This window comes from Myotis daubentonii, chromosome X (assembly GCF_963259705.1).
Source record: "Myotis daubentonii chromosome X, mMyoDau2.1, whole genome shotgun sequence".
Taxonomy (NCBI): Eukaryota; Metazoa; Chordata; class Mammalia; order Chiroptera; family Vespertilionidae; genus Myotis; species Myotis daubentonii.
Genome location: NC_081861.1, coordinates 139,781,178 through 139,806,962, shown reverse-complemented (window position 1 = coordinate 139,806,962; position 25,785 = coordinate 139,781,178). Strand labels below are relative to the sequence as shown.

General features: G+C 53.2%; 3 protein-coding genes across 4 annotated transcripts in view; 2 read left to right on the top strand and 1 right to left on the bottom strand.

Moving 5' to 3' along the window:
• Positions 1–2,132, top strand: part of LOC132223773 (granulocyte-macrophage colony-stimulating factor receptor subunit alpha-like) — a 17,289-nt gene extending 15,157 nt beyond the window's left edge. Inside the window, exon 11 of the mRNA XM_059678793.1 lies at positions 1,954–2,132. Coding sequence (XP_059534776.1) covers positions 1,954–2,132 — 179 coding nt within the window. The remainder of the gene's footprint in view (positions 1–1,953) is intronic.
• The window catches only part of SLC25A6 (solute carrier family 25 member 6), a 266,945-nt gene that overhangs the window by 232,718 nt on the left and 8,442 nt on the right, over positions 1–25,785 (bottom strand). Inside the window, exon 5 of one of the 2 annotated variants that reach the window (XM_059680012.1) lies at positions 9,459–9,469. The exons of the other annotated variant lie outside the window; for it this stretch is intronic. The gene's annotated coding sequence lies outside the window, so the exon portion shown is untranslated. Of the gene's footprint in view, positions 1–9,458; positions 9,470–25,785 lie in introns of those variants that run through there. 2 annotated transcript variants of the gene reach the window in all.
• Positions 4,785–25,579, top strand: IL3RA (interleukin 3 receptor subunit alpha). Its single transcript, XM_059680027.1, has 12 exons — positions 4,785–4,912; positions 7,967–8,056; positions 10,930–11,048; positions 12,069–12,192; positions 14,853–14,985; positions 16,205–16,392; positions 17,789–17,904; positions 18,957–18,983; positions 20,779–20,893; positions 22,376–22,481; positions 24,683–24,764; positions 24,949–25,579. Exons 2-12 carry the CDS (start codon positions 7,987–7,989, stop codon positions 25,021–25,023), a joined length of 1,155 nt encoding a protein of 384 aa, XP_059536010.1. The 5' UTR covers positions 4,785–4,912; positions 7,967–7,986; the 3' UTR covers positions 25,024–25,579.

Below are 25,785 nucleotides of genomic sequence, written 5' to 3'. Positions count from 1 at the left end.
TGTGCATGCTATATGCCCATGTGCACACACGCAGGGTCATGTGTGGTCATGCACTGTGCGCACATGTTCATGTGTGGTGTGTGCAGAAACATTGTGCAGGTGCACGTGTGTTGTACGTGCATGCACATCTGCAAAATCATGTGTGTTATGTGCTATGATCACGTGTTGTGTGAGCATGTGCATGTGTGTGCATGCATGTATGCACGTGTGCGCATGTGCAGGGTCATGTGCTGTGAGTGTGTGTTGTGTGCACAGGTTCCCATGCACTGTGTGTGCAGAAACATTCGTGTGGGTGTGAGTGTTGTGTGTTATGCGCACCTGTTCTGTGTGAGCATGCATGCGCATGAGTGTGTGCATATTGTGTGTGCATGCGGGGGTATGCGTGACTATGGGGGCATTGTGGACGCACGTGCGTGTGCATTGTGTGTGCAAGCATGCGTTCGAACACGTGCGCACACGTGCTTATGTGCACGGACCCCTGAGAATTCGAGGGCAGGAGGCCATAGGTGGTCATCGCCAAACTTCAGGAAACTTTATGTTCTCCTCACGTGTGTATTCGTGACGTTTTTCCAAAAGCCCTTTGTTGCCGTGGAAATAAACACACCCAGCCCTGACCGGTGTGGCTCAGTGGGTAGAGCGCCAGTCAAGGGCGTGGACCTGGGTTGCGGTCACATCCCCACTGGGGGGCGTGCGGAGGCAGCTGGTCGATGTTTCTCTCTCATCATCGATGTTTCTAACTCTCTGTTATTTCAAAAAGAAAATAAAAAATAATAGATTAGCCCCAGCTGGTGTGGTTCAGTGGATAGAGCGTCGGCCTGCGGACTGAAGGGTCCTGGTTCGATTCCCGGTCAAGGGCACATGCCCGGGTTGCGGGCTCTATCCGCAGAATTAAGTAACTTTTTTAAAAATACAAGAATTCCCTCTGATGAGCATTAAAAAAAAATAAATTAATTTTTAAAGAAATAGCCCCGCCCTGACCGGTGTGGCTCAGTGGGTAGAGCGTCCGCCTGCGGACTGAAGGGTCCCGGGTTCAATTCCCGGTCGAGGGCACAGGCCTGGGTTGTGGGCTCGATCCCCAGTAGGGGGCGGGCGGGAGGCGGCCGGTCCATGATTCTCTCTCATCGTGGATGTTTCTCTCTCTCTCTCCCTTCCTCTCTGAAATCAATAAAAATATATTTTAAAAACATGCAAGGGGTCAATATAATTTGATGAACAAGAATCGATCCAGAGACAAATGGCAAGGAAGGTGGCTGAGCAGGGGGTTAGAAAGCAATCAAATGACTTGTACGCATGCATCCTATATAATAAAAGCCTAAAATGCTAAGTGTCCGGTCGTCCGTTCGACCAATCAGAGCGTAATATGCTAATAAGATGCTAAGGATGCTCAACTGCTCGCTATGACGTTCACTGACCACCAGGGGGCAGACAGTCGACCGGTCGACCAGTCGCTGTGACGTGCACTGACCACCAGGGGGCAGACAGTCGACCGGTCGGCCAGTCGCTGTGACGTGCACTGACCACCAGGGGGCAGACAGTCGACCGGTCGGCCAGTCGCTATGACGTGCACTGACCACCAGGGGCAGACAGTCGACCGGTCGGCCCAGTCGCTATGAGGTGCACTGACCACCAGGGGGCAGACAGTCGACGGGTCGACCAGTCGCTGTGACGTGCACTGACCACCAGGGGGCAGACAGTCGACCGGTCGACCAGTCGCTATGACGTGCACTGACCACCAGGGGGCAGACGTTCAATGCAGGAGCTGCTCCCTGGAGGTCACTGCACTCCCACAGGGGCAGCCCTGCTCAGCCAGAAGCCGGGCTCACAGAGGGCTCCCTGGCTGGGAAAGGGCGCAGGCCGGGCTGAGGGACACCCCCCGTAGTGCACGAATTTTGTGCACCAGCCTCCGGTTTACAATCGCTAAGATCTGGAGGCCGCCCAAGCGCCCATCAGCAGACGAGCGGATGAGATGGCCGTGGCCCACCCACACCGTGGAATACTACGCAGCCCTGAACAAGGTGGGTCTCTTACCCTTTGAGACGGCACGGAGGGACCTGGAGACCATGATGCTGAGAGACACAAGCCGGTCAGAGAAAGACTCGTACCCCATCATCTCACTCCTACCTGGAAGCTAATGAACCAAATAAACTGATGAACAAAATAGATCCAGAGCCCTGACCGGTGTGGCTCAGTGGATAGAGCGTCGGCCTGTGGACCGAAGGGTCCCGGGTTCGATTCCGGTCGGGGGCGTGTACCTGGGTTGCGGGCACATCCCCAGTGGGGGGCGTGCGGGAGGCAGTTGATCGATGTTTCTCTCTCATCGATGTTTCTGACTCTCTATCCCTCTCCCTTCCTCCCTGTAAAAAAAAAATCAATAAAATATATATATTTTTTAAATATTTAAAAAAATAGATCTAGAGACATAGAAGCATCGAACAGGCTGACGTACCTCGATGCCGGGGGGATGAGAAGAGATAAATGAAAGAATCTATACACAGCCCTGGCCGGTGCGGCTCAGTGGCTAGAGCGCCGGCCTGCGGACGGAAAGGTCCCGGGTTCGATTCCCGGTCAAGGTCACAGGCCCGGGTTGCGGGCTCCGTCGCCAGTCGGGGGCGTGCAGGAGGCGGCCGGTGCATGATTCTCTCTCCTCATGGATTTTCTCTCTCTCTCTGAAATCAATAAAGATATATATTTTTTAAAAAAACAAAGAACTTCTATACTTGTATGTATACGGGCAATAGGGGGGTGAAGACCTCTGTGTGTGTGTTGGGGGGGTAGGGGCTGGAGGATTCTGGGGTGCGTGACCTTGGGGTGACCTTTGGGATCCCTGGTGGCCAGAGCCCCCAGAAATTGGGCAGGAAGGCATTCAAGGCTCTACCCCCGCCCCTCTCCCGGCTGAGCCCTGAGTGGGTCCCCACCCCTGAGGCTGTGGGTGCACGTGCGCCTGGCTGGGGGGGCCCTGGCCTCGCCCGCTCCCCTCCCACTTCCCCCTTTCTGTTCCTCTGTCCCCCATGGCGGCCCCTGCCCTGGGCACCCGCCTTTGCCACCTGCAACCTGGGCTCTCGGACCCCCTCCCTGCCCCACCCACCCCCCCAACCCCCGGGGTTTCGTCCCATGTTCCCTTTTTTTAAATATATATTTTTATAGATTTCAGAGAGGAAGGGAGAGGGAGAGAGAGAGAGAAGCATCCAGGAGGAGAGAGAATCAGGGAACGGCCGCCTCCTGCACGCCCCCCACTGGGGATGGAGCCCGCAACCCGGGCCCGTGCCCTTGACCGGGAATCGAACCCGGGACCTCCTGGTTCCTAGGTCGACGCTCTATCCACTGAACCACACGGGCCAGGGCTCCTGGGTCTCTAAAAATCAAAGGAGCCCTGACCGGTGTGGCTCAGTGGGTAGAGCGTCGGCCTGCGGACTGAAGGGTCCCGGGTTCGATTCCTGGTCAAGGGCACATGCCCGGGTTGCGGGCACATCCCCAGTGGAGGGTGTGCAGGAGGCAGCTGATCGATGTTTCTCTCTCATCGATGTTTCTAACTCTCTATCCCTCTCCCTTCCTCTCTATAAAAAAATCAATAAAATATATTTAAATATTTTTAAATATTTATGTATTTAAATATTTTTTAATACTTATATATTTAAATATTTTTAAATATTTATATACTTAAATATTTTTAAATAGTTATATATTTAAATATTTTTAAATATTTATATACTTAAATATTTTTAAATACTTATATATTTGAATATTTTTAAATACTTATATATTTGAATATTTTAAATATTTATATATTTAAATATCTTAAATATATAAATATTTTAAATATATATTTAAATATATTTAAATATTGGTATATATCCTGCGGTGAGGATTAAAAAATTTAATAATTTTTTTTAAAAAAAATAATACATCGACAAATCGCCTTGTTCCACCTTCACGTAATTACACCGGCAACAACAGTCTTGTTTTTTAAAAAATAAATTAAAAAAAAACACAACAAAAAATCTATAATAATAATAAAAAGTTCATTGCAACCGGTCTGCAAGCTCTCGATAGGTTCTCTGCTTGTGAGACGGTGCTGGGCTCTCTGTAGCGATGAGAAGTTCGTTTTACTGCATATTGACGTGTAACAATAAAACTTCAACGGTGACAAGGAAATTTTTTAAAAAAAAGTGAATATGCTAATTCCACCGGTTGTCCTTCCGGGCGTCCTTCCGGACACAGCAGGGGTGTGGGGGGAGGGAAGCCAGCCCGGGTCCCGGGTGCCAGAAGCCTGGGGGGGGGGGGGAGAGAATTGGGGGGGGGGGCGGGGGTTTTGGGGGGATTTGGGGGGGCGAGGCTGAACCCAGGCAGCGGTGACCTGTGACGGTCGGTCGGTCGGTCGGAAGGACAGGGAGGGGCGGAGGGAAAAGCAGGCGAGTCCGGCTGGAAGGGAAGCTGCGGGCCGCCCCCGCCGCGCGATGAACTTGACCCCAGCTGCCCCCGTGCGCGCGCACTGGCCACACCGCGGATGTCTCTTTGAACTCAGATTACTTTTATCTTTATTTTTTTTTAAACAGGAACCTTTTTTTAAGACAAAGGAGAACCAGCAACCGATCTGTTGAGAAAGAGGGTGGAGGTGAGAGGGGGGTGTATTTCAAGGAAACACCCCGATTTTCTGAGGACGCGCGGGGGGCGGGGTGGGGGCGCGCACCAGGTCCTGGGGAGCGAGCAGGACGCGAGGGGCGGGGCCCCAGACCGAGGCTATAAAAAAGGCTGAATTGGCCAAAAAAACAAGCATTGGGGTTTCTCTTCGGCTCTGGGCAGCCGGAGGCACAAGTGGGGGGCGGAGGGAGGGCCTGGAGGGGGACCCCGAGGCCGCCTGGGAACCAGCCGGCGGGGACTTGGATCTGCGCGCACTGCGCCCTGGGCGCACCAGGTAAGACGCAGGTGCGGGAGACGTGGTGTCCGGGGGCCACGCCCACGGGATTCAAGGACTTGTCCCCAGTGGCAAATGCCCAAGATTTAGTTATTTTTTCATTAAATATATCTTTTTATTCATTTCTGAGAGAGAGGAAGGGAGAGGGAGAGAGAGAGAGAGACATCCATGAGGAGAGTGGATCAGGGATTGGCTGCCTCCGGCACGCCCCACGCTGGGGATCGAACCCACAACCCGGGCATAAGATTTTATTCTTTTTTTAAAATATATTTTCATTGCTTTTAGAGAGAGGAAGAGAGAGAGAGAGAGAGAGAGAGAGAGAGAGAGAGAGAGAGAGAGAGAGAGAGAAACATCCACGATGAGAGAGAATCATGGACCGGCTGCCTCCTGCCCGCCCCACGCTGGGGATGGAGCCCGCAACCCTGGCCTGTGCCCTTGACCGGGAATCGAACCCTGACCTCCCGGTTCATTGATCGATGCGCAACCCCTGAGCCACACCGGCCGGTCAGCTCAAGATCTTAATGAACAATAATAATTGTTAGAGCGATTATCAGGGGGCACGCATGGCACTCAGAGCGGGTGGGGTTTCCATGCGTTTGGGGACCAGCTTGTCTGTATTTCCTCTCACAGACCCCGCAACTCTCCTCTCCTGGAAAAGGGTCCGAGCCAAAGCGATACAGATGTTCGCAGCCTTGGCCGGTGTGGCTCAGTGGGTAGAGCGCCGGCCTGCGGACCGAAGGGTCCCGGGTTCGATTCCCGGTCAAGGGCCCTGGTCGGGGGCGCGTGCAGGAGGCGGCCCATCGGTGCGTCTCTCTCACATCGATGTTTCTCTCTCTCTCTCTCTTCCCTTCCCTCCCTCCCACGCTCTCTCTAAAAATCAACAGAAAAGTATTTTCCGGTGACGGTTAACCAAACAAATCAGTAGATAAATAAGTAAAATAATTTTTTTTGAAAAAAAATAGATGTAGCCCCAGCCGGTTCGGCTCAGTGGATGGAGCGTCGGCCTGCGGACTGAAGGGTCCCGGGTTCGAATCCCGGTCAATGACACAGGCCCGGATTGTGGGCTCCATCCCCAGTGGGGGTTGTGCAGGAGGCAGCTGATCCAGGATTCTCTCTCATCATGGATGTTTCTCTCTCTCTCTCTCTCTCTCTCTCTCTCTCTCTCTCTCTCTCCCTCTCCCTTCCTCCCTGAAATCAATTAAAAAATACATTTTTTAAAAATATAAATAATAGATGTTTGCAAAAAGTGGAGTCAGCATGGGGAGGAATTGGGGGTGGGGAGCCCGTTGGGGGGGTCTGAGACCAGGTCATCCTGGGGCAGGGTGGCCCCCCATCCAAGGGCAGAGGGGGACTCGGGGGACCCCGGGTTACGGCCTTGGCTGGGATGTTGGCTCAACGCAGGGTCCGGTTACAGTAACTGGGTCCCTCCAGGAAGTGCTGTCCGCCTGATTGCTGGCCGTTAATTAGACTTCCTTCCAGGGCTTTGTCATCACGGCGTTTCCTGGTGATTTTCCTGGCGCGTGGTGTCCGGGTGTCTGCAGGGGGGTTGGGAGCCGTGAGGGAGCCGGAAACCCTGGCGCTGACTTATACACACACACGGACAGACACACGTGCACAGACACACACGTGTGCATAGCTTTGTACACACAAGCAAACCTTTATATGTGCAAACGTACCTGCAGGCACATACATGCGTGTACACATGTGGCACGCAAGGAACATATACACGGATGTAGCAGCAGGCACATGCATGCATGCACACCCAGTGTGTGCCCACACGCAGACATAGGTGTGCACGCAACTGTATGTGTGTGTGTGCATGGCACATGTGTGTACATGCACAGGCAGGCAGAGGCAGGCACATGAGGAACACATACATGCAGACGTATAGGCGTGCACATACACCGTGCATGCATGCATGCAGACAGCTGCGTACACACCTTTTTTTTAATATATTTTATTGATTTTTTACAGAGAGGAATAGAGAGTGAGAAACATCGATGAGAGAGAATCATCGATCAGCTGCCTCCTGCACATCTCCCACTGGGGATGTGCCCACAACCCAGGTCCATGCCCTTGACCGGAATCGAACCCGGGACCCTTCAGTCCGCAGGCCGACGCTCTAGCCGCTGAGCCAAACCGGTCAGGGCTGCACACACCTTCTTATACACACGCAGGTGCACACGCGAGAATAGAGACAGGCACCCATGCACACGTGTGCTCACTGGGAGACACATGCACACACGTGCATATATGCACAGAGGTGCTCGAGTGCACGTGCATACACATGGAGGCACATACACGCACACGCCTGCAAAACCCGCAGGTACACGCATGCAGGCAAACATATATACCTGGACGTACACACCAGCACCTAGACCAGCGACGGCGAACCTTTTGAGCTCGGGCGTGCCCGCATTTTGAAAATCCCTCACTTAACTCTGGTGCCGTGTCGCCTACAGAAATGCTTTGATCTTTGCAACCAGAGTCACACAAAGGCTTATTTTTTAAAAAATATATTTTATTGATTTTTTACAGACAGGAAGGGAGAGGGATAGAGAGTTAGAAGCATCGATCAGCTGCCTCCTGCACACCCCCCACTGGGGATGTGCCTGCAACCCAGGTCCATGCCCTTGACTGGAATCGAACCCGGGACCCTTCAGTCTGCAGGCTGACGCTCTATCCACTGAGCCAACCCGGTTAGGGCAAAGGCTTATATTTTTGATATTTATTTTATATATTTCGATGCCACTGAACGAAGAAAAATCAACCCAAAAAAAAAACGAGTTCGCGTGTCGCCTCGGACACGCGTGTCAGAGGTTCGCCATCGCCGGCCTAGCCTGTGCACAGATGCCCGGGTGCACGTCTCCACCTGTAGCCGTGTGTGTGCAGACAACGCGGGCAGATTACCGCACACACCCGTGTGCACACAGAGCCTTTGATCCTGCAGGGAGCTGCCTGCCCTGCCAGGCTCCCTCCCTCCCTCCCTCCCTCCCTCCCTCTTCCTTCCCTAAGGAAAGGACACCCACCAGGTACCTCTCCCTCCTCCTGCAGCTCAGCCCCTCGCCCTCGCCATGGCCTCGCTCTGGCTCGCCGCCCTGCTCCTGGCGCCCCCCGTCTCCGTTCTGCTGCACAGGGACCAAGGTAGGCTGCCCGCCTGCGCTGGGCAGGTGCTATGCGTGGAGAGTCACGTCGAGACGAAGAAAAGGGTAATATGCTAATTAGACCCGGAGACCTTGGGGGCCATGAGGGTGGCAGGGGGGTGGCAGCTGGGGGCGAGCAGGCCGGCAGGTGAGGGGTGAGGAGCCAGCGGCCGGGATTGGGAGAGGGTGCAGGCCGGGCTGAGGGACAACCCGCACCCCCAGTGCACGAATTTCATGCACCGGGCCACTAGTTTTAGATAATAAAAGCCTAATAGGCTACGTGGCCGGTCGGCCGGTCAGCCGTTCAAGCAATCAAAGCGTCATATGCTAATGAGATGCTAAGGCCGCTCAACCGATCGCTATGATGGGCACTGACCACCAGGGGGCAGACAGTCGACCGGTCGACCAGTCGCTGTGACGTGCACTGACCACCAGGGGCAGACAGTCGACGGGTCGACCAGTCGCTATGACGTGCACTGACCACCAGGGGGCAGACAGTCAACTGGTCGTCCAGTCGCTATGACGTGCACTGACCACCAGGGGGCAGATGCTCTGACCGGTAGGTAGCTTGCTGCTGGGGTCGGGCGGATCGGGACTGAGCGAGACGGACCGGACACGCCCTGGAGCCCTCTCGCCATCCGGGACCCCTCGGGGGATGTCGGGGAGCCGGTTTCAGCCCGATCCCGCAGGCCAGGCCGAGGGACCCCACTGGTGCACGAATAGGGCCTCTAGTGCATCTATAAGACATGATGGAGCCCGGCCGGTGTGGCTCAGTGGTTGGGCGTCGACCTAGGAACCAGGAGGTCCCGGGTTCGATTCCCGGTCAAGGGCACAGGCCCGGGTTGCGGGCTCCATCCCCGGTCGGGGGCGTGCGGGAGGCGGCCGATCCATGATTCTCTCTCCTCATGCATGTTTCTCTCTCTCCCTCTCCCTTCCTCTCTCTGAAATCCATAAAAAATATATATTTATTAAAAATCAATGGGAAAATATCCTCGGGTGAGGATTTCAAAATTAATAACAACAGCCCTAGCCGGTGTGACTCAGTGGATAGCGCGTCCGCCTGCGGACCGAAAGGTCCCGGGTTCGATTCCCGGCCAAGGGCATGGACCTGGGTTGCGGGCACATCCCCAGCAGCGGGGTGTGCAGGAGGCGGCTGATCGATGTGTCTCTCTCATCATCGATGTTTCTCACTCTCTATCCCTCTCCCTTCCTCTCTGTAAAAAAATCAATAAAATATGCTTTTTAAAAAATAATAATAATAAAAACAAATAAAGGGGCTCTGTGTATAGGCCTTTTTTTTTTTTTTTCCTCCGGACACTTGGGCTGGGGAGGGGGGTGCGGAGGGGATTTTGTCGTCTGAATATCTTAGAAGAAAGGAGACGTCTTTTCATCCTGAACAGGCCAACCGCGTCCGCTGGGGGCCCGGTTGCACCAGCCGGGGTGGGGTGAGCGGAGATGGTCAACCACGACATTTCATAACCTTTTGCCGGTGGTTTCTATGCCTCCAAAGTGGGGGGGGGGGGGACGCCCTCCCCTTCCCTGTTGAACCCCTAGCAGGTCTAAAATCGGCCACTACGGGCATTGATCTGCCCGATGCTTTTTTTTTTTACAGGAACGGCGATTTTATGAAGTTTGCTCAGATTTTGTCGCCCTCAAGCTCCGGAGCGGCGTCCAGGTCTGAGTCCGCTTTTATGGGCGATGATGGCCTCGCTAGAGACGTCCGTTCTCGCCGCGAGGATGGCGCTTTCGTGGGAGATTTTGGGGGAGGGCGTCCCTCTCTATTTTACCATATGTTTTGTTCGAAATCTGCTTCTGCTAGAATTTTATAATATCGTCAGCAAGCAAAGATGAAAACTAATGTAGTCAAGGTTTCCTTAAGTTTTTGGCGGTTTTTGGGTTGTTTTTTTTAAATGTATTTTATTGATTTTTGAGAGAGAGGAAGGGAGAGGGAGAGAGAGTCAGAAACATCGATGATGAGAAACATCGATCGGCTGCCTCCTGCACGCCCCCCGCTGGGGATGTGCCCGCAACCCAGGTCCATGCCCTTGGCCGGGAATCGAACCCGGGACCCTTCAGTCCACAGGTCAAGGCTCTATCCACTGAGCCAAACCAGCCAGGAATATATATATATATATATATATATATATATATATATATATATATATATATATATTTTAGAGGCCCGGTGCACAAAATTTGTGCACTGGGGGTGGAGTCCCTCAGCCCGGATGGCAAGAGGGCTCAGGCCAGGCTGAGGGACCCCACTGGTGCACGATCGGGGCCGGGAGGGACCATTGGGGGGCTCCATGGCGTGTCCGGCCCGTCTCCCTCAGTACCGATCGGCCGGACCCCAGCAGCAAGCTCATCTACTGGTGGGACCGCCTGCCCCCTGGTGGTCAGTGCACGTCATAGCGACTGGTCAACCGCCTGCCCCCTGGTGGCCAGTGCACGTCATAGCGACTGGTTGTCTAGTTGACTGTCTGCCCCCTGGTGGTCAGTGCACGTCATAGCGACTGGTTGTCTAGTTGACTGTCTGCCCCCTGGTGGTCAGTGCACGTCATAGCGACTGGTCGACCGTCTGTCCCCTGGTGGTCAGTGCACGTCATAGCGACTGGTCGACCGTCTGTCCCCCGGTGGTCAGTACATGTCATAGCGAGCGGTTGAGCGGCATTAGCATATCATTAGCATCTTACGCTTTGATTGCTTGAATGGCCAACCGGACACTTAGCATATTAGGCTTTTATTATATAGGAATTTTTTTAAAAATTACTCCACTTCCCCACGGATATCGCCTAAGTCCGTGAGAGAATGGAGTTTCCCGTCGGGGGGCGGGTTTTAGCGTCCCCGTCTCTCTCCTAACCCTCCACCCTTCAGATCCAAACCCGCCGATTACGAACGTAAGGATGGAGCCCCGGACGAAGAGGCTGACCTGGGATCTCCGTGGCAACGTCTCCAGCATCGAATGCGTCGAAGGCCCCACTTTCGACACAAAGGTAAAAGCCGTTCCCCTGGACGTAGCTCACCAGACGCCACCAAGTCTTCCCCTGACCAGAGATCCAGCCAAATGTCCAGCCTGAACCCATCTCGGGGCGCACCCAGGCCTGTGGGCTGTGGGGCGAGGCATTTACGGGCACCGGGCTCAGGGTGGGTCATCTGTAAAATGTCTAAGATGGTACCACTCGGCCCGGCCGGTTTGGCTCAGCAATTGAGCATCGGCCGATGAACCAGGAGGTCAGGGCACGTGCCCGGGTTGCGGGCTCGATCCCCAGTAGGGGGCGTGTAAAAGGCAGCCGGTCCACAATTCTCTTTTATCTTTGACTAGACGCTCGGTGCACGAATTCATGCACCAGTGGGCTCCCTTTGCCTGGCCTGCAGGATCGGGCCAAAACCGGCTCTCCGACATCCCCCCAATGGGTCCCGGATGACGAGAGGGCGCAGGCCAGGCCGAGGGACCCCACCGTTGCACGATCGCGGCCGGGGAGGGGCCGCAAGAGGCGTCCAGGGCGTGTCCAACGCGTCTCGCCCAGACCCCAGCAGCTAGCTGATCTGCCGGTCGGACCTTCTGCCCCCTGGTGGTCAGTGTGCATCATAGCGACTGGTCGAGCGGTCAAACAGACGGTCGGACACTTAGGATATTAGGCTTATATTATACTAGTACTAGAGGCCCAATGCATGATTGAATTGTTCCCGTGTAGGTTCCCCTAGGCTGAGTCTGGCTTCAGGGCCATGTCCGTTGCCCCGTAATGCCTCACACGCTCTGTGGACGCTGTCGGCGCCCCAGCGGGGGGAGGGGGGAGGGCCCGAGAGGTGCCCCATGCACGGCCTGGTGACCGGTCGTTTGGTCGTTACGCGTTACGGTCACTGGCCTTTTATAATGTAGATAGGAAGGATGATTCCTGTCTCTCTCCCTTTCCTTTCCCCTCTGAACTCAGTAAAAGTATGAAACACACACACAATAACAAGGTTAAATATGATGAGTATCTCTAAACGGGACATTCCTCCGTCTCGCTCAGGCTGAAAACAACCTGTTCTGCCAGTTCTACCTGCTCCCCAAATGCACGCGGACGAACTACACGGTCAAGGTCGCCATGGTCGACGGTGAGCCGTACTCCACGTGGATTGAGTATCCCAAGCAAGGTGAGGGCTAAATGCTATATATGTTGATAAATAGATGATAGATAGATAGATAGATAGATAGATAGATAGATAGATAGATAGATGATAGATAGATAGATAGATATAGATGATAGATAGATAGATAGATAGATAGATAGATAGATAGATAGATAGATATGATAGATAGATGGTAGATATGATAGATAGATAGATGATAGTTAGATAGATAGATAGATAGATAGATAGATAGATGATAGATAGATACATAGATAGGATAGATGATAGGTAGAAGATAGATAGATAGATAGATAGATAGATAGATAGATAGATGATAGATAGATAGATAGATAGATAGATATGATAGATAGATAATAGATAGATAGGTAGATAGATAGCTAGAGATAATAGATAGATAGATGATAGATAGATAGATAGATGATAGATAGATAGATAGATATGATAGATAGATAATAGATAGATAGATAGATAGATAGATAGATAGATATAGATAATAGATGGATAGATATGATAGGTAGGTAGATAGATAGATATAGATAGATAGATAGATAGATAGATAGATAGATAGATAGATGATAGATAGATAGATAGATAGATAGTGTCCTAAAATTCACGCAATATTTGAATTCTGCGTGAGCATTAACAACAACAAAATAAAAGCCTGATTGGACTCGGTTGATTGGTCAGATTCTAATATCTGTTGCCCTTGGATGTCAATCCCTTCGATTCGATCACCATCACCAAGGACCAATGATGGCCCAGGAGCCGGGACAGGGAAGACCAATGAAGACCGCGGCTTTCCGTCTGTGCCAGCAGAGCCGTGGAGGCCAGGGACCTCCATAAACCCTAGACTGTGTGCTTTATGAATCAATAAAAAATTTACAGTTTTTAATTATAAACCTGTGATTTCTATCAAAATTACTTCTTGTGTGAATTTTGGGACACTATATATATTTTTTGCTTTAAATCATGAATCGGTCGTCTGAATATCAAAAATCATTACTTTGAGCCGGGCCGGTGTGGCTCAGTGGTTAAGCATCAACCTAGGAACCAGGAGGTCACGGGTTCGATTCCCGGTCAAGGACACATGCCCAGGTTGCAGGCTCGATCCCCAGTAGGGGGCATGCAGGAGGCAGCTGATCCATGACGAGAGAGAATCACGGACCGGCTGCCCTCTGCACGCCCCCTACTGGGGATCGAGCCCACAACCCGGGCACGTGCCCTTGACCGGGAATCGAACCCAGGACCCTTCAGTCCGCAGACCAAACCTCTATCCACTGAGCCACACCGGCCAGGGCTCCATTGATTTTTAAAGAGAGCGGATGGGCCCTGGCCGGTGTGGCTCAGTGGATAGAGCGTCGGCCTGCAGACTGAAGGGTCCTGGGTTCGATTCCCGGTCCAGGGCACGTGCCCGGGTGGCGGGCTCCTCCCTGGTCGACAGACTGATGCTCTATCCATTGAGCCCAACCCGCTAAGATGATGATGATGATGATGTCTTTTATTATTATTATTATTATTATTATTATTTTTAAATCTTCACACAAGGAGTAAGAATATTTTTTTCCATTGATTCCACAGGCAGTGAAAAGTGAAGGGGGAGAGAGAGAGAGAGAGAGAGAGAGAGAGAGAGAGAGAGAGAGAGAGAGAAACATTGACGTGAGAGAGGCACATGAGTTGGCTTCCTCCTGCCTGCATGCACCCAGGGACCCGACTTGCAACCCAGGGACGTGCCCTTGAGTGGGATTCGAACCTGCGACCCTTTCGGGTGCAGGGTGATGCTCTGACCACTGAGCAACACCAGCCAAGGCCAAAGGAACTTGGTGTGTGTGTATGTGTGTGTGAGTGTGTGTGGGGGGGTTTTTTTGTTGTTGTTATTTTTTTCTTCTTTACATTTGTGGTGATCTTCCTGGGGTTTTTGTTTTGTTTTGTTTTGTTTTGGTAATCTGAATTTTTTTGGTAATTTTTGCATTTTTTGGCCAACTCCCTTGCTTTTTTTTTTCTTCTTTTTCTTCTTCTTCTTCTGATCTTCTTGGCATCTTTTGGTAATCTTTGCATTTTTCAGCTCTCTTCCTTGCAGTATTTTTTTGTAATTTTTGCATTTTTTTTTTTTGGCTATTTTCTTTGCATTTTTTTGTAATTTTTGTATTTTTCGGCTTTCTCCGTTGCAATTTTTTTTTTTTTTTTTGCGATCTTCTTTGCATCTTTTGGTAATCTTTGCATTTGTCGGTTTTCTTCCTTGCATTGTTTTGTAATTTTTGCATTTTTTGGCTAACTCCCTTGCTTTTTTTTTTTCCTTCTTCTTCTTCTGATCTTTTTGGCATCTTTAGGTAATCTTTGCATTTTTTGGCTTTCTTCCTTGCATATTTTTGTAATTTTTGCATTTTTTATTTTTGGCTATTTTCCTTGCATTTTTTTTTGTAATTTTTCTATTTTTCGGCTTTCTCCCTTGCATTTTTTTTCTGTAATTTTTGCATTTTTTTTTGCCATTTTCCTTGCATATTTTTGTAATTTTTGTATTTTTCGGCTTTCTCCCTTGCATTTTTTTTTAATTTTTGCATTTTTTCATCGATCTTCTTTGGAATTGGTGGGAAGAATTTTCTTTGCCTTTTTTTTGTAATTTTCTTTGATTTTTTTATTTTTTGCTCTCGTCTTTGTTCGTGTAGAAGGGAACCCCGCCGCAGCTGCTGAGGGCCTGGCCTGCGAGGTCCATGACAAGGACGCCCTGACCTGCAGGTGGGCGGTGGGCAGGGCGGCCCCCAGCGACGTCCAGTATTATTTCCACTTGGAGCACTCCAGGTAGGGGGGCCTGGGGCGGGACTAGGGCCTTCTGGGCGGGGCTAGGATCTCCTGGGCGGGGCCAGAGCCTCATGGGCGGGGTCACGGCCTCCTGGAATTGGCTAGGGTCTCCTGGGCGTGGCTTGGGTCTCCTGGACGGAGCTAAGGTTTCCTGGGCATGGCTTTGTCTCAAGGGCGTGGCTAGGGTCTTCTGGGCGTGGCTTAGGACTTCTAGGCGGGGCTAAGGACTTCAGTGCGTGGTTAAAGACTTCTGGGCGGGGCTAGCATATTCTGGGCGTGGCTAGGGTCTCCTGGGCGGAGCTAGAGACATCTGGGCGGGGCTAAGGACTTCTGGGCGGGGCTTAGGGACTTCTGGGCGGGACTAACGGCTTCTGGGCGGGACTAAGGACTTCTGGGCGGGACTAACGACTTCTGGGCGGGACTAAGGGCTTCTGGGCGGGACTAAGGGCTTCTGGGCGGGACTAAGGGCTTCTGGGCGGGGCTAAGGACTTCTGGGCGGGACTAAGGGCTTCTGGGTGGGGCTAAGGACTTCTGGGAGGGTCTAATGACTTCTGGGCAGGACTAACGAATTCTAGGCGGGACTAAGGCCTTCTGGGCGGGACTAAGGACTTCTGGGCGGGGCTTAGGGACTTCTGGGCGGGACTAAGGGCTTCTGGGCGGGATTAAGGGCTTCTGGGCAGGACTAAGGGCTTCTGGGCGGGACTAACGACTTCTGGGCGGGACTAAGGGCTTCTGGGCGGGACTAAGGACTTCTGGGCGGGACTAAGGGCTTCTGGGCGGGACTAACGACTTCTGGGCGGGACTAAGGACTTCTGGGCGGGACTAAGGGCTTCTGGGCGGGGCTAAGGGCTCCTGGGCGGGACTAAGGACTTCTGGGCGGGACTAAGGGCTTCTGGGCGGGGCTAACGGCTTCTGGGCGGGACTAAGGACTTCTGGGCGGGACTAAGGGCTTCTGGGCGGGATTAAGTACTTCTTGGCGGGATTAAGGACTTCTGGGCGGGGCTAAGGACTTCTGGGCGGGACTAAGGACCTCTGGGCGGGTCTAAGGACTTCTGGGCGGGATTAAGGACTTCTGGGCGGGGCTAACGGCTTCTGGGCGGGACTAAGGACTCCTGGGCGGGACTGAGGACTTCTGGGCGGGGCTAAGGACTTAGGGGCGGGGCTAGAATCTGCTGGGCGGGCCTAGGCCATCCTTCTTAACCACGCCCCCTTCATCCAGCACCGCTCAGAGGTGGGCGTGTCCCAGGTACCTGACGAACGAGGGCAAACACACCGCCTGCCGGTTTGACAACATCTCCGCGTTTTACGACCCAAAACAACACCTGTTCTACCAGTTCTGGGTGACGGGCACCAGCCACGGGGACGCGATTCCCTGCTCTGAATTATTCTCCGATTTGTCCAAGATCGGTGAGTGATTGAGGGTCCAGGAAACTTCTTTTTTTCATAGATGCATTTTTTTTTAAAATAATGATTTCGGTGAGTAAGGGAGAGGGATAGAGACAGAGAAACATCAGTGATGAGAGAGAATCATGGACCGGCCGCCTCCTGCACGCCCCCAACTGGGGATGGAGCCCAAAACCCGGGCCTGTGCCCTTGACCTGGAATCGAACCCAGGACCTCCTGGCTTCTTGGTTGAGGCTCTAACCACTTAGCAACACTGGCCGGGCACCAAGCAGGCTTTTAAGCGTTCTGTCCTGAGGTCGAAATGCAGGTGAATTATTTTTTCCGGCCAAAAGCCATTTGGATATTTATGACGTCATTCAAAAACCATACAAAACTTTCTACCTAAAACTTACCCTGCAAGCCCTGGCAGGTGTGGCTCAGTGGGTAGAGCTAAGGCCTGCGGAGGGAAGGGTCCCGGGTTCGATTCCCGATCAAGGGCATGGACCTGGGTTGCGGGCTTATCCCCAGTAGGGGGCGTGCAGGAGGCAGCTGATCGATGTTTCTCTCCCATCAATGTTTCTAACTCTATCTTTCTCCCTTCCTCTCTGTGAAAAACAATAAAATATATTTAATATATATTTAATATATATATATAATATATATATATATTTTTTAATTGGTTTTAGAGAGGAATGAATAGGAAAGGGAGATAAAGGGTGTCCCAAAATTCACGCAAGAAGTAATTTTGACAGAGAACACAGGTTTATCATTCAAAATTGTAAATTTTTTATTGATTCATAAAGGATACACTCTAGGGTTATGTATGGAATAGGATATCAGGTAAGTGGCCTCCACGAGAAATGAGAAATACTAAGGATGAGAGAGACTCATGGGTCGGCCGCCTCCTGCACGCTCCCTACTGGGGATGGAGCCTGCAACCAGGGCCTGTGCCCTTGACCGGAAATCGAACCCGGGACCCTTCAGTCCGCAGGCTGACGCTCTATCCACTGAGCCACACCGGCCAGGGCCATGACTGATCATTTTTATACCCGACTACCTACTTGTTCCATCTGTCTGTTGTTTCACACACATTATTTATCCGGCGTCTGTGCCCGCAAAGCCGTGGCGGCCGTGGACCCGATGTGCTGTTCCATCCACAACCCTAGACTGTGTCCTTTACGAATCAATAAAAAATTTATGATTTTTAATGATAAACCTGTGTTTTTCATCAAAATGACTTCTTGCGTGAATTTTGGGACACGCTTTAGCAATACTAACGGCGAGAGAGAGAGAATCCTGGATCTGCCGCTTCCTGCACGCCCCCTACTGGCCTGGGAAAATATATATATATATTTTTTTTAGTTGTTTCACTGATCTGAGCTTTTTTTTTTCTTTTTTTTTTCCTTTTTTTCTCCACCAGAGAAGTTGATCGCACCCAACATCAGCGCCTCGTGCAATAAGACTCTCGCGCTCCTGGAATGGGACATGTCCAGCCACTTGCACAAACATTTTGACTACGAGCTCCAAATAGGACAGGTAAATCCTTCCGCCCTTTGAAAATCTATTTTTTATGGATTTCAGAGAGGAAGGGAGAGAGAGAGAGAATCATGGGTCGGCCGCCTCCCGCACGCCCCCGACTGGGGATCGAGCGCATGACAGGGGCCTGTGCCCTTGACCAGGAATCGAACCCGGGACCCTTCAGTCCGCAGGCCGACGCTCTATCCACTGAGCCACACCGGCCGGGGTCATGGCTGATCATTTTTATATCTGTATGTTGTTTCACATACATTATTTATCCTGCGTGATTCATCATCGTCTACTCCCTTATCCATTTATATTGATGATTTATGTGTTATCTTTTTTTTAAAATAAATATTTTATTGATTTTTTTACAGAGAGGAAAGGAGAGGGATAGAGAGTTAGAAACATCAATGAGAGAGAAACATCGATCAGCCGCCTCCTGCACGCCCCCTACTGGGGATGTGCCCGCAACCCAGGTCCATGCCCTTGGCCGGAATCGAACCCGGGACCCTTCAGTCCGCAGGCCGACGCTCTATCCACTGAGCCACACCGGTTAGGGCTATGTGTTATCTTTATTATTTATCCTCCTCATCTATTGACATGTCATGTTTTTTTAACTGGTCATCCATTTCTATTTTATATGCAATGTTTATATTTATTATTTTTTATATTTATTTATTTTTTTATTATTTTATTTTTATATCATTTATTTTTTAAAATATATTTATATTTATTATTTTTTAAATATATTTTTATTAATTTCAGAGAGGAAGAGAGAGGGAGAGAGAGAGAGAAACATCCATGATGAGCGAGAATCATGGATCGGCCGCCTCCCGCACGCCCCCTACTGGGGACCGAGCGCATAACACGGGCAAGTGCCCTTGACCGGGAATCGAACCCCGGACCTCCTGGTTCTCGTAGGTCGAGCCTCAACCACTGAGCCACACCGGCCGGTCATCGCTGGCCGTTTCACACTCCGTTTCTGTGAACGTCCACCCTCTCGAACCCTCTTGGACCCTCTCAGGGGTACCCCCTCCCACCCAGGGCTGTTGGCTTGTGTCTTGCAGGGCGCCGACACACCGTCCACGCACAAGGTAAGCGGGCCCCTCCTGGAAATGTCCATGGGGAAGAGGGGGGAGCCGGGTGCCTGAGGGGCAGCTCAGAGAGGCTGCTGTCCGCCTGGGGCCACCCACAGAGGGGCACCCCAACACCCCCCCCCAATTCCTTAAGCTGGGCGGGGCAGGGAACTTGGGGGGAAATTCGCAGACCGTGAGATCTAACCCGCGTCATTCCACACGGCTGACCATGCATTGGCCAAACATCCATTAGCTGTGACCCCCCTCTCTCTCTCATTCTCTCTCTTATTTTCTCTCTAGAGGCCCCGGTGCACGAAATCCATGCACGGGTAGGATCCTTAGGCCTGGCCGGCGATCAGGGCCGATCTGCGGGGCGACCGGCAGGCGATCAGGGGTGGGGAAGTCCCCACCGGCACCCGCCTTGGCCGGCCTGGGGCCTGGGGTCTGGAGGCAGCTCCCGCATTGAGCGTCTGCCCCCTGGTGGTCAGTGCGTGTCATAGCGACCCGTCGTTCCGCCGTTGGGCCTATTTGCACATTAGGCTTTTATGATATAGGATTCTTTCTCGTTTACTCTCTCCTTCTCGTTCTCATTTTCTCTCTCTCTCTCTCTTCGACGTCACTGTGTGGCTGCTCCTCTGCGTCTGCGTCTCCTCTTTGGTGTCGGATGAGGACCCCGTCCCTGGAGGGAGGCCCCCCCTGAGCCAGGACGGCCTCGTCTCCGACCCTTCACCCCATCCCGTCCGCAAAGGCCCCGTTCCCAAACGAGGGCCCGTTCCCAGGTTCCAGGGGCCACATCTCTTTTGGGGAGGACAGCATTCCACACTGCGGGCCTCAGGGCACAACACCCCCAGAGTCAACACCTAGGTATCAATGCATAGGGTGCAGGCTGGGCTGGGGGACACCCTTCCCCTGTGCATGAATTTCATGCACCAGGCCTCTACTATATATATATATATATATATATATATATATATATATATATATATATATATATATATATATATAATGATCAGCAATGGGGGATACATAATAATCTACGTAAATTGATACATAGATGTATTGATCCATTGATGTACCGGCTCCTAACTGCTCGCCTGCCTGCCGGCCTGATCGACCCTTAACTGCTCTCCCCTGCCGGCCTGATCGCCCCTTAACTGCTCTCCCCTGCCGGCCTGATCACCCCTAACTGCTCTCCCCTGCCGGCCTGATCACCCCTAACTGCTCTCCCCTCCCGGCCTGATCACCCCTAACCACCTCTGCCTCGGCCCCTGCCACTGTAGCTTTCAGGAATCACTTACCTCCCAGGAATTAGAACATTTAAAAATATATATTTTTTAATATATGTTTTTTTTTAAATATATTTCTTTATTGATTTCAGAGAGGAAGGGAGAAGGAGAGAGAGAGAGAGAAACATCCATGATGAGGGAGAATCATGGACCGGCTGCCTCCTGCACACCCCCTACTGGGGATGGAGCCTGCAACCCAGGTATGTGCCCTTGGCTAGAATCGAACCCGGGACCCTTCAGTCCACAGGATGATGCTCCATCCACTGAGCCAAGTCAGCCAGGGCTTTAATATATGTTTTTTTTTGGATTTCAGAGAGGAAGGGAGAGGGAGAGAGAGAAACATCCATGATGAGAGAGAATCAGGGACCGGTTGCCTCCTGCACGCCCCCCACTGGGGATGGAGCCGCAACCCGGGCCTGTGCCCTTGATCGGGAATCGAACCCGGGACCGCCTGGTTCCTAGGTCGATGCTCAACCACTGAGCCACACCGGCCAGACCTTGTCTTGCTGGTTTTCCTTGCATCATAGGTCGAGGAGGATAAGTCCTTCAGGCTGACCAACCCAGGAACCTTCACGGTGAAAATCCGTGCTCGGACCTCCTCCCCCGACCTGATCGGCCACTGGAGCGCCCCCCAGCATTTCGGTGAGTGGGACCCCCTTTCTCTCTCCCTCCCGGGCGAGTGTTGAATGAAGGCTTTGGGCACTGGCCTTCCTCCAGGAAACAGACTCGCCCACCCCCACCCCCCAGTCTGAAAGCTCCTGGGGTGTCTGCCTTCCAAATAGAGGGGCGTCACCCTGCCACCACCCCTTCCCTTTTTTCAGAAAGGGAGACAGAGAGAGAAACATCCATGATGAGAGAGAATCACGGACCGGCTGCCTCCCGCACGCCCCCCACTGGGGATGGATGGAGCGCACCAACCCGGGCCTGTGGCCTTGACCGGGAATCGAACCCGTGACCTCCTGGTTCATAGGTCGAAGCTCAACCCCTGAGTCAAGCTGGCCTGGCTTTTATGCAGTCTTTTTAAAAATAAATAAATAAATAAAAATGAATGAGAAAAATCCATACTCGCCCGGCCCACGCCACCCCAGGGTGCGTCCCCTCCCCTCTGGGCGTGGCTGACTCCTCTGCAGCCCACACACGTGACAAGTCTTTGAAAACCCTGGTGCTGCCCCCGGTCCCTGAGGACCGGCCAGGCCAGAGCGCGCTGTGTGTGGTTGAATGTGGGTGCGGCTCCAAGTGTCCCTGCGTGGTGGGGCGCAGCGGGGTCCCGGCGATGGGCACGCGCCCGTTGGAGAGATTCCCGCGCGTCCGGGCGCGCAGGTGGCCAAGGTCCCCATGGGACGCGCCCCAACTCTGGTTTTGGGTTTTGGGAAATGCCCGGGGGCTGCGTAAAGCCGCCATCCCAGACCCCCAAGGGCCGGTCCAAGGGTCCCCTCCATCTCCTACCCTGAGTGTGTGACCAGAAGGCGGGCGCACGTCTCCAAGCGAAAAACCAGGCTCTTCCCCGGGGTCCCTGAGGACCGGCCAGGCCAGAGCGCGCTGTGTGTGGTTGAATGTGGGTGCGGCTCCAAGTGTCCCTGCGTGGTGGGGCGCCTTGGGGTCCCGGCGATGGGCGCGCGCCCGTTGGAGAGGTTCCCGCGCGCCCGGGCGCGCCCGTGGCCGCTGTCCCCATTGGCCTGAGCCCCAACCTGGACCTGGGAATTCAGGGAAATGCCCGGGGGATACTTGAAACCGCCTTCCCAGACACCCTTCCCCTCAGGGCCGGCGCGAGGGGTCCCTTGTGCCTCCCCTAGTGTGTGACCAGGAGGCGGGCGCGCCGTCTCCAAGCGAAAACCCAGGCTCTTCCCCGGGTCCCTGAAGACCGGCCAGGCCAGAGCGCGCTGTGTGGTTGAATGTGGGTGCGGCTCCAAGTGTCCCTGCGTGGTGGGGCGCATCGGGGTCGCGGCGGTGGGCGCGCGACGTTGGAGAGGTGGCCGCTGTCCTTACTTGGACTGAGCCCCAACCTGGACCTGGGACTTAAGGGAAATGCCCGGGGGATACTTGAAACCGCCTTCCCAGACGCTTCCCCACCTCCACCCCCACCCCTGGGCCGGTGCGAGGCGTCCCCTGTGCTCCACCCTCCAGTGTGTGACCCGGGGGCGGGCGCGCTTTCCCACGTCTGGCTGAGCTCCTCCCTCATGGCGCTGGCGACGCTGCTCACCGTGGGAACCGCCGTCTTCCTCTGTCGAAGGTGAGTCTCGCGCCCTGGTTGCCAGGAGCGCACCACGCCTCGTGCGCCCCGCCCCCACCCCCCAATTTAGCTCCTTGAAACCTTGTCCAGACTCCGCGAGCCCCGCCCTGACCCCGCCCCGGCCTCGGGGTCCCTCCCGCCCGCCAGGTCTCTCTCCTGGCTTCACCCCAAGTCTCCCAGCGGAGGGGACATAGTCCCTACCTGGGACTTCCTGTAGACGCTGTTGGGGGGGGGGGGGGGGAGAGGTTGCCATGGTGACAAGGGAGGGGGAGGTTGCCATGGTGACAGGCATCTCTAGCTGCCTCTCCAAAGATGAGGCGGCCTGGTCTGTGCTGAGGCCATTTTTTCTATTGATTTTTGCAGAGAGTGGAAGGGAGAGGGAAAGGCCGAGAGAAAAAAAACAAAATAAAACAAAAACACAAAAGAGAGAAACATTGATGTGAGAGACACATCCATGGGTTGCCTCCTGCACACGCCCCGACCAGGGCTCGGTAGGGAGGAGCCTGCAAGCCAGGTACGTGCCCTTGACCGGGAATTGAACCCAGGACCCTTCAGTCTGCAGGCCGACCCGCTATCCACTGAGCAACACTGGCTAGGGCATGGCCTCCCCTTTGGAGGTGCAGGTACCAGCATTCCTACTAAGAATAGGATGACTCTCTGGGGGGGGGGGGATGAGGAGGGGGAGTCCCTATAGCTCCCCTGTAACCTGCATCGCTGGCATGGAGGATGGATGGATGGATGGATGGGTTGATGGATGGGTGGGTGGAGGATGGATAGATGGATGGGTGGGTGGAGGATGGATAGATGGATGGATGGGTGGATGGATGGATTGATGGATGGGTGGTTGGAGGATGGATAGATGGATGGATGGGTGGATGGATGGATGGGTAAGTGGACAGATGGATGGATAAGTGGATAGATGGGTGGATGGATGATGGATGGATGGATTGGTGGATGGGTGGATGGATGGATGGATGGATGGATAGGTGGATGAGTGGATGGATGGATGGATGGATGGATGGATGGATGGATGGATGGATGGATGGATGGTTAGGTGGATGGGTGGATGGATGGATGGATGGATAGATGGATGGATGGGTTGATGGATGGATGGTTGGATGGGTAGATGGATGGATGGATTGATGGATGGATGGAGGGTGGATGGATAGGTGGGTGGATGGATGGATGGATGGATAGGTGGTTGGATGCATGGATGGGTGGATGGGTGGGTGGATGGATGGAAAAGTTGCCGGGAGCCGGTCCATCCTTGCTGTTTCAAGGGACCTGGCATGTTTGGCATACGGTTCTTAATATGTTTGCTCACCTTCTTGGCGCTGTGTTTTAACCCAGGTCACCTCTCCGAGAAAGGTTGAATCCCCAGGTAGGGATTTTCCCCTGAAGTTAGAGAGGGAATAAAACTCCTCAACTAAGTGCCAGGCGGGTAATTAATCATTTTAACTACGAACAATCATGCTTAAACTACATAATCTTTACTCCCTGGAATGGAGATAAGAAACGCCCTAACCTTTGTAATAGAGATTGATGGGATTGGAATCAACTGGTATAAATACAGATGTAACAAGACAGCAAGAGACAGAACTCATGAGACAGAATTCAGAAGACAGAACCTACACGGAGCCTGGAGACAGAACTTCGCTGGAGAGAACATGGCAATAGATCCTGGACTGAACCTGACTATAGAACATGGCAAGAGAACCTGACTGGAGAACCTGGACAGAACCTGGCTGGAGATCCTAACCAGAACTTCGCTGGAGATCCAGACCAGAACTTCGCTGGAGATCCTGGCTAGGCTGCTGATCAGCTGAACGCTGTCTCCGTGTCATTCCTTCTTTGCTGACTCCGTCTACACCTTTGGGGACCCCTGGACCCGCTGGGGTTGGACCCCGGCAATAAGTGGACAGATGGGTGGATGGATGGACGGGTAGATGGATGGATGGATGGATGGATGGATGAATGGATGGATGGGTTGATGGATGGATGGTTGGATGGGTAGATGGATGGATGGATAGATGGATGGGTTGATGGATGGATGGCTGGATGGGTAGATGGATGGATGGATGATGGATGGATGGATGGATGGATGGGTAGATGGAGGATGGATGGATGGATGATAGATGGATGGATGGATGGGTAGATGGATACAGGCTGTGCCAGGCCCCGCTCAGGTGACTGTCTCTCAGGTACTCGGTGCTGAAGACCCTCTTCCCGCCCATCCCGCACCTGAAGGACCCCATCGGGGGCAGCCTGCACAACGAGAAGATGGTACGTCCAGGTGTCCGCCCGCGGGTGCCTCTGGGGCGGAGGTGGCCACAGTGCCGCCCAGGCAGCAGGAAGGGGGGTGACCACAAGGGTAGCCGGCAAGGAGACAGGACAGGGAACCCAGAACCCGTGCCCCCTGCCCCCTGGCCAGGCCCCGTGACCCACCCGGACCCTCCTCACTCCACAGTTTACCTGGGAGGCCGGCCGACCCAGCCAGGAGGAGTGTCCGGTGGCTGAACTGCAGGTTTTAAGGGAAACGTGAGCCTGGATGAGGTCATGGCTGGCCAGGTGCCCACACAGCCTGGTGGCTCCCGGAGGCGGGGATGTGTGTACTGGGGCGGGGCCGCCCACCTGCGATGTTCACCGGGAAGGAAGCTAAATAAAGCGCTTTTTCAACCCGCTCTCCGGCCCCCGCACACAGGTGGCTCCCATCCCTCACCTCAAGGATGCTGGGGCGTCCTGTCTCCCCCCCCCCCAGCTTCTGAAATTGGAGTCCTATCTCCTCCCCGTCGGACTTTTGTCTCTCAATCGTATTATGTACTTTCTTCTCCTTGTTAAAGATATTTTTATGCATTTCAGAGAGAGAGAGAGAGAGAGAGAGAGAGAGAGAGAGAGAGAGAGACATCCATGAGGAGAGGGGATCATGGACCGGCTGCCTCCTGCAGGCCCCCCGACTGGGGATGGAGCCCGCAACCCGGGCCTGTGCCCTTTGATTCTCGCTCATCGTTGATGTTTCTCTCTCCCCCCTCGCTCTCTGAAATCAATAAAAATGTATTAAAAAAAGGGGGCCCTGACTGGTGTGGCTCAGTGGATAGAGCGTCAGCCTGCAGACTGAAGGGTCCTGGGTTCCATTCCGGTCAGGGGCATGGACCTGGGCTGCGGGCACATCCCCAGTGGGGAGTGAGCGGGAGGCAGCTGGTCGATGTTTCTCTCTCATGGATGTTTCTGACTCTCTATCCCTCTCCCTTCCTCTCTGCAAAAAAACCAATAAAATATATTTTAAAAAGGAAAAAAAAAGGTAGCT

Coding starts and splice junctions, on each gene's coding strand:
- IL3RA (XM_059680027.1), top strand. CDS start 7,987: ATGGCCTCGCTCTGGCTCGCCGCCCTGCTCCTGGCGCCCCCCGTCTCC. Junction 14,986..16,204: donor TTCCACTTGGAGCACTCCAG/GTAGGGGGGCCT, acceptor CCCTTCATCCAG/CACCGCTCAGAGGTGGGCGT. Junction 24,765..24,948: donor GCCTGCACAACGAGAAGATG/GTACGTCCAGGT, acceptor CTCACTCCACAG/TTTACCTGGGAGGCCGGCCG.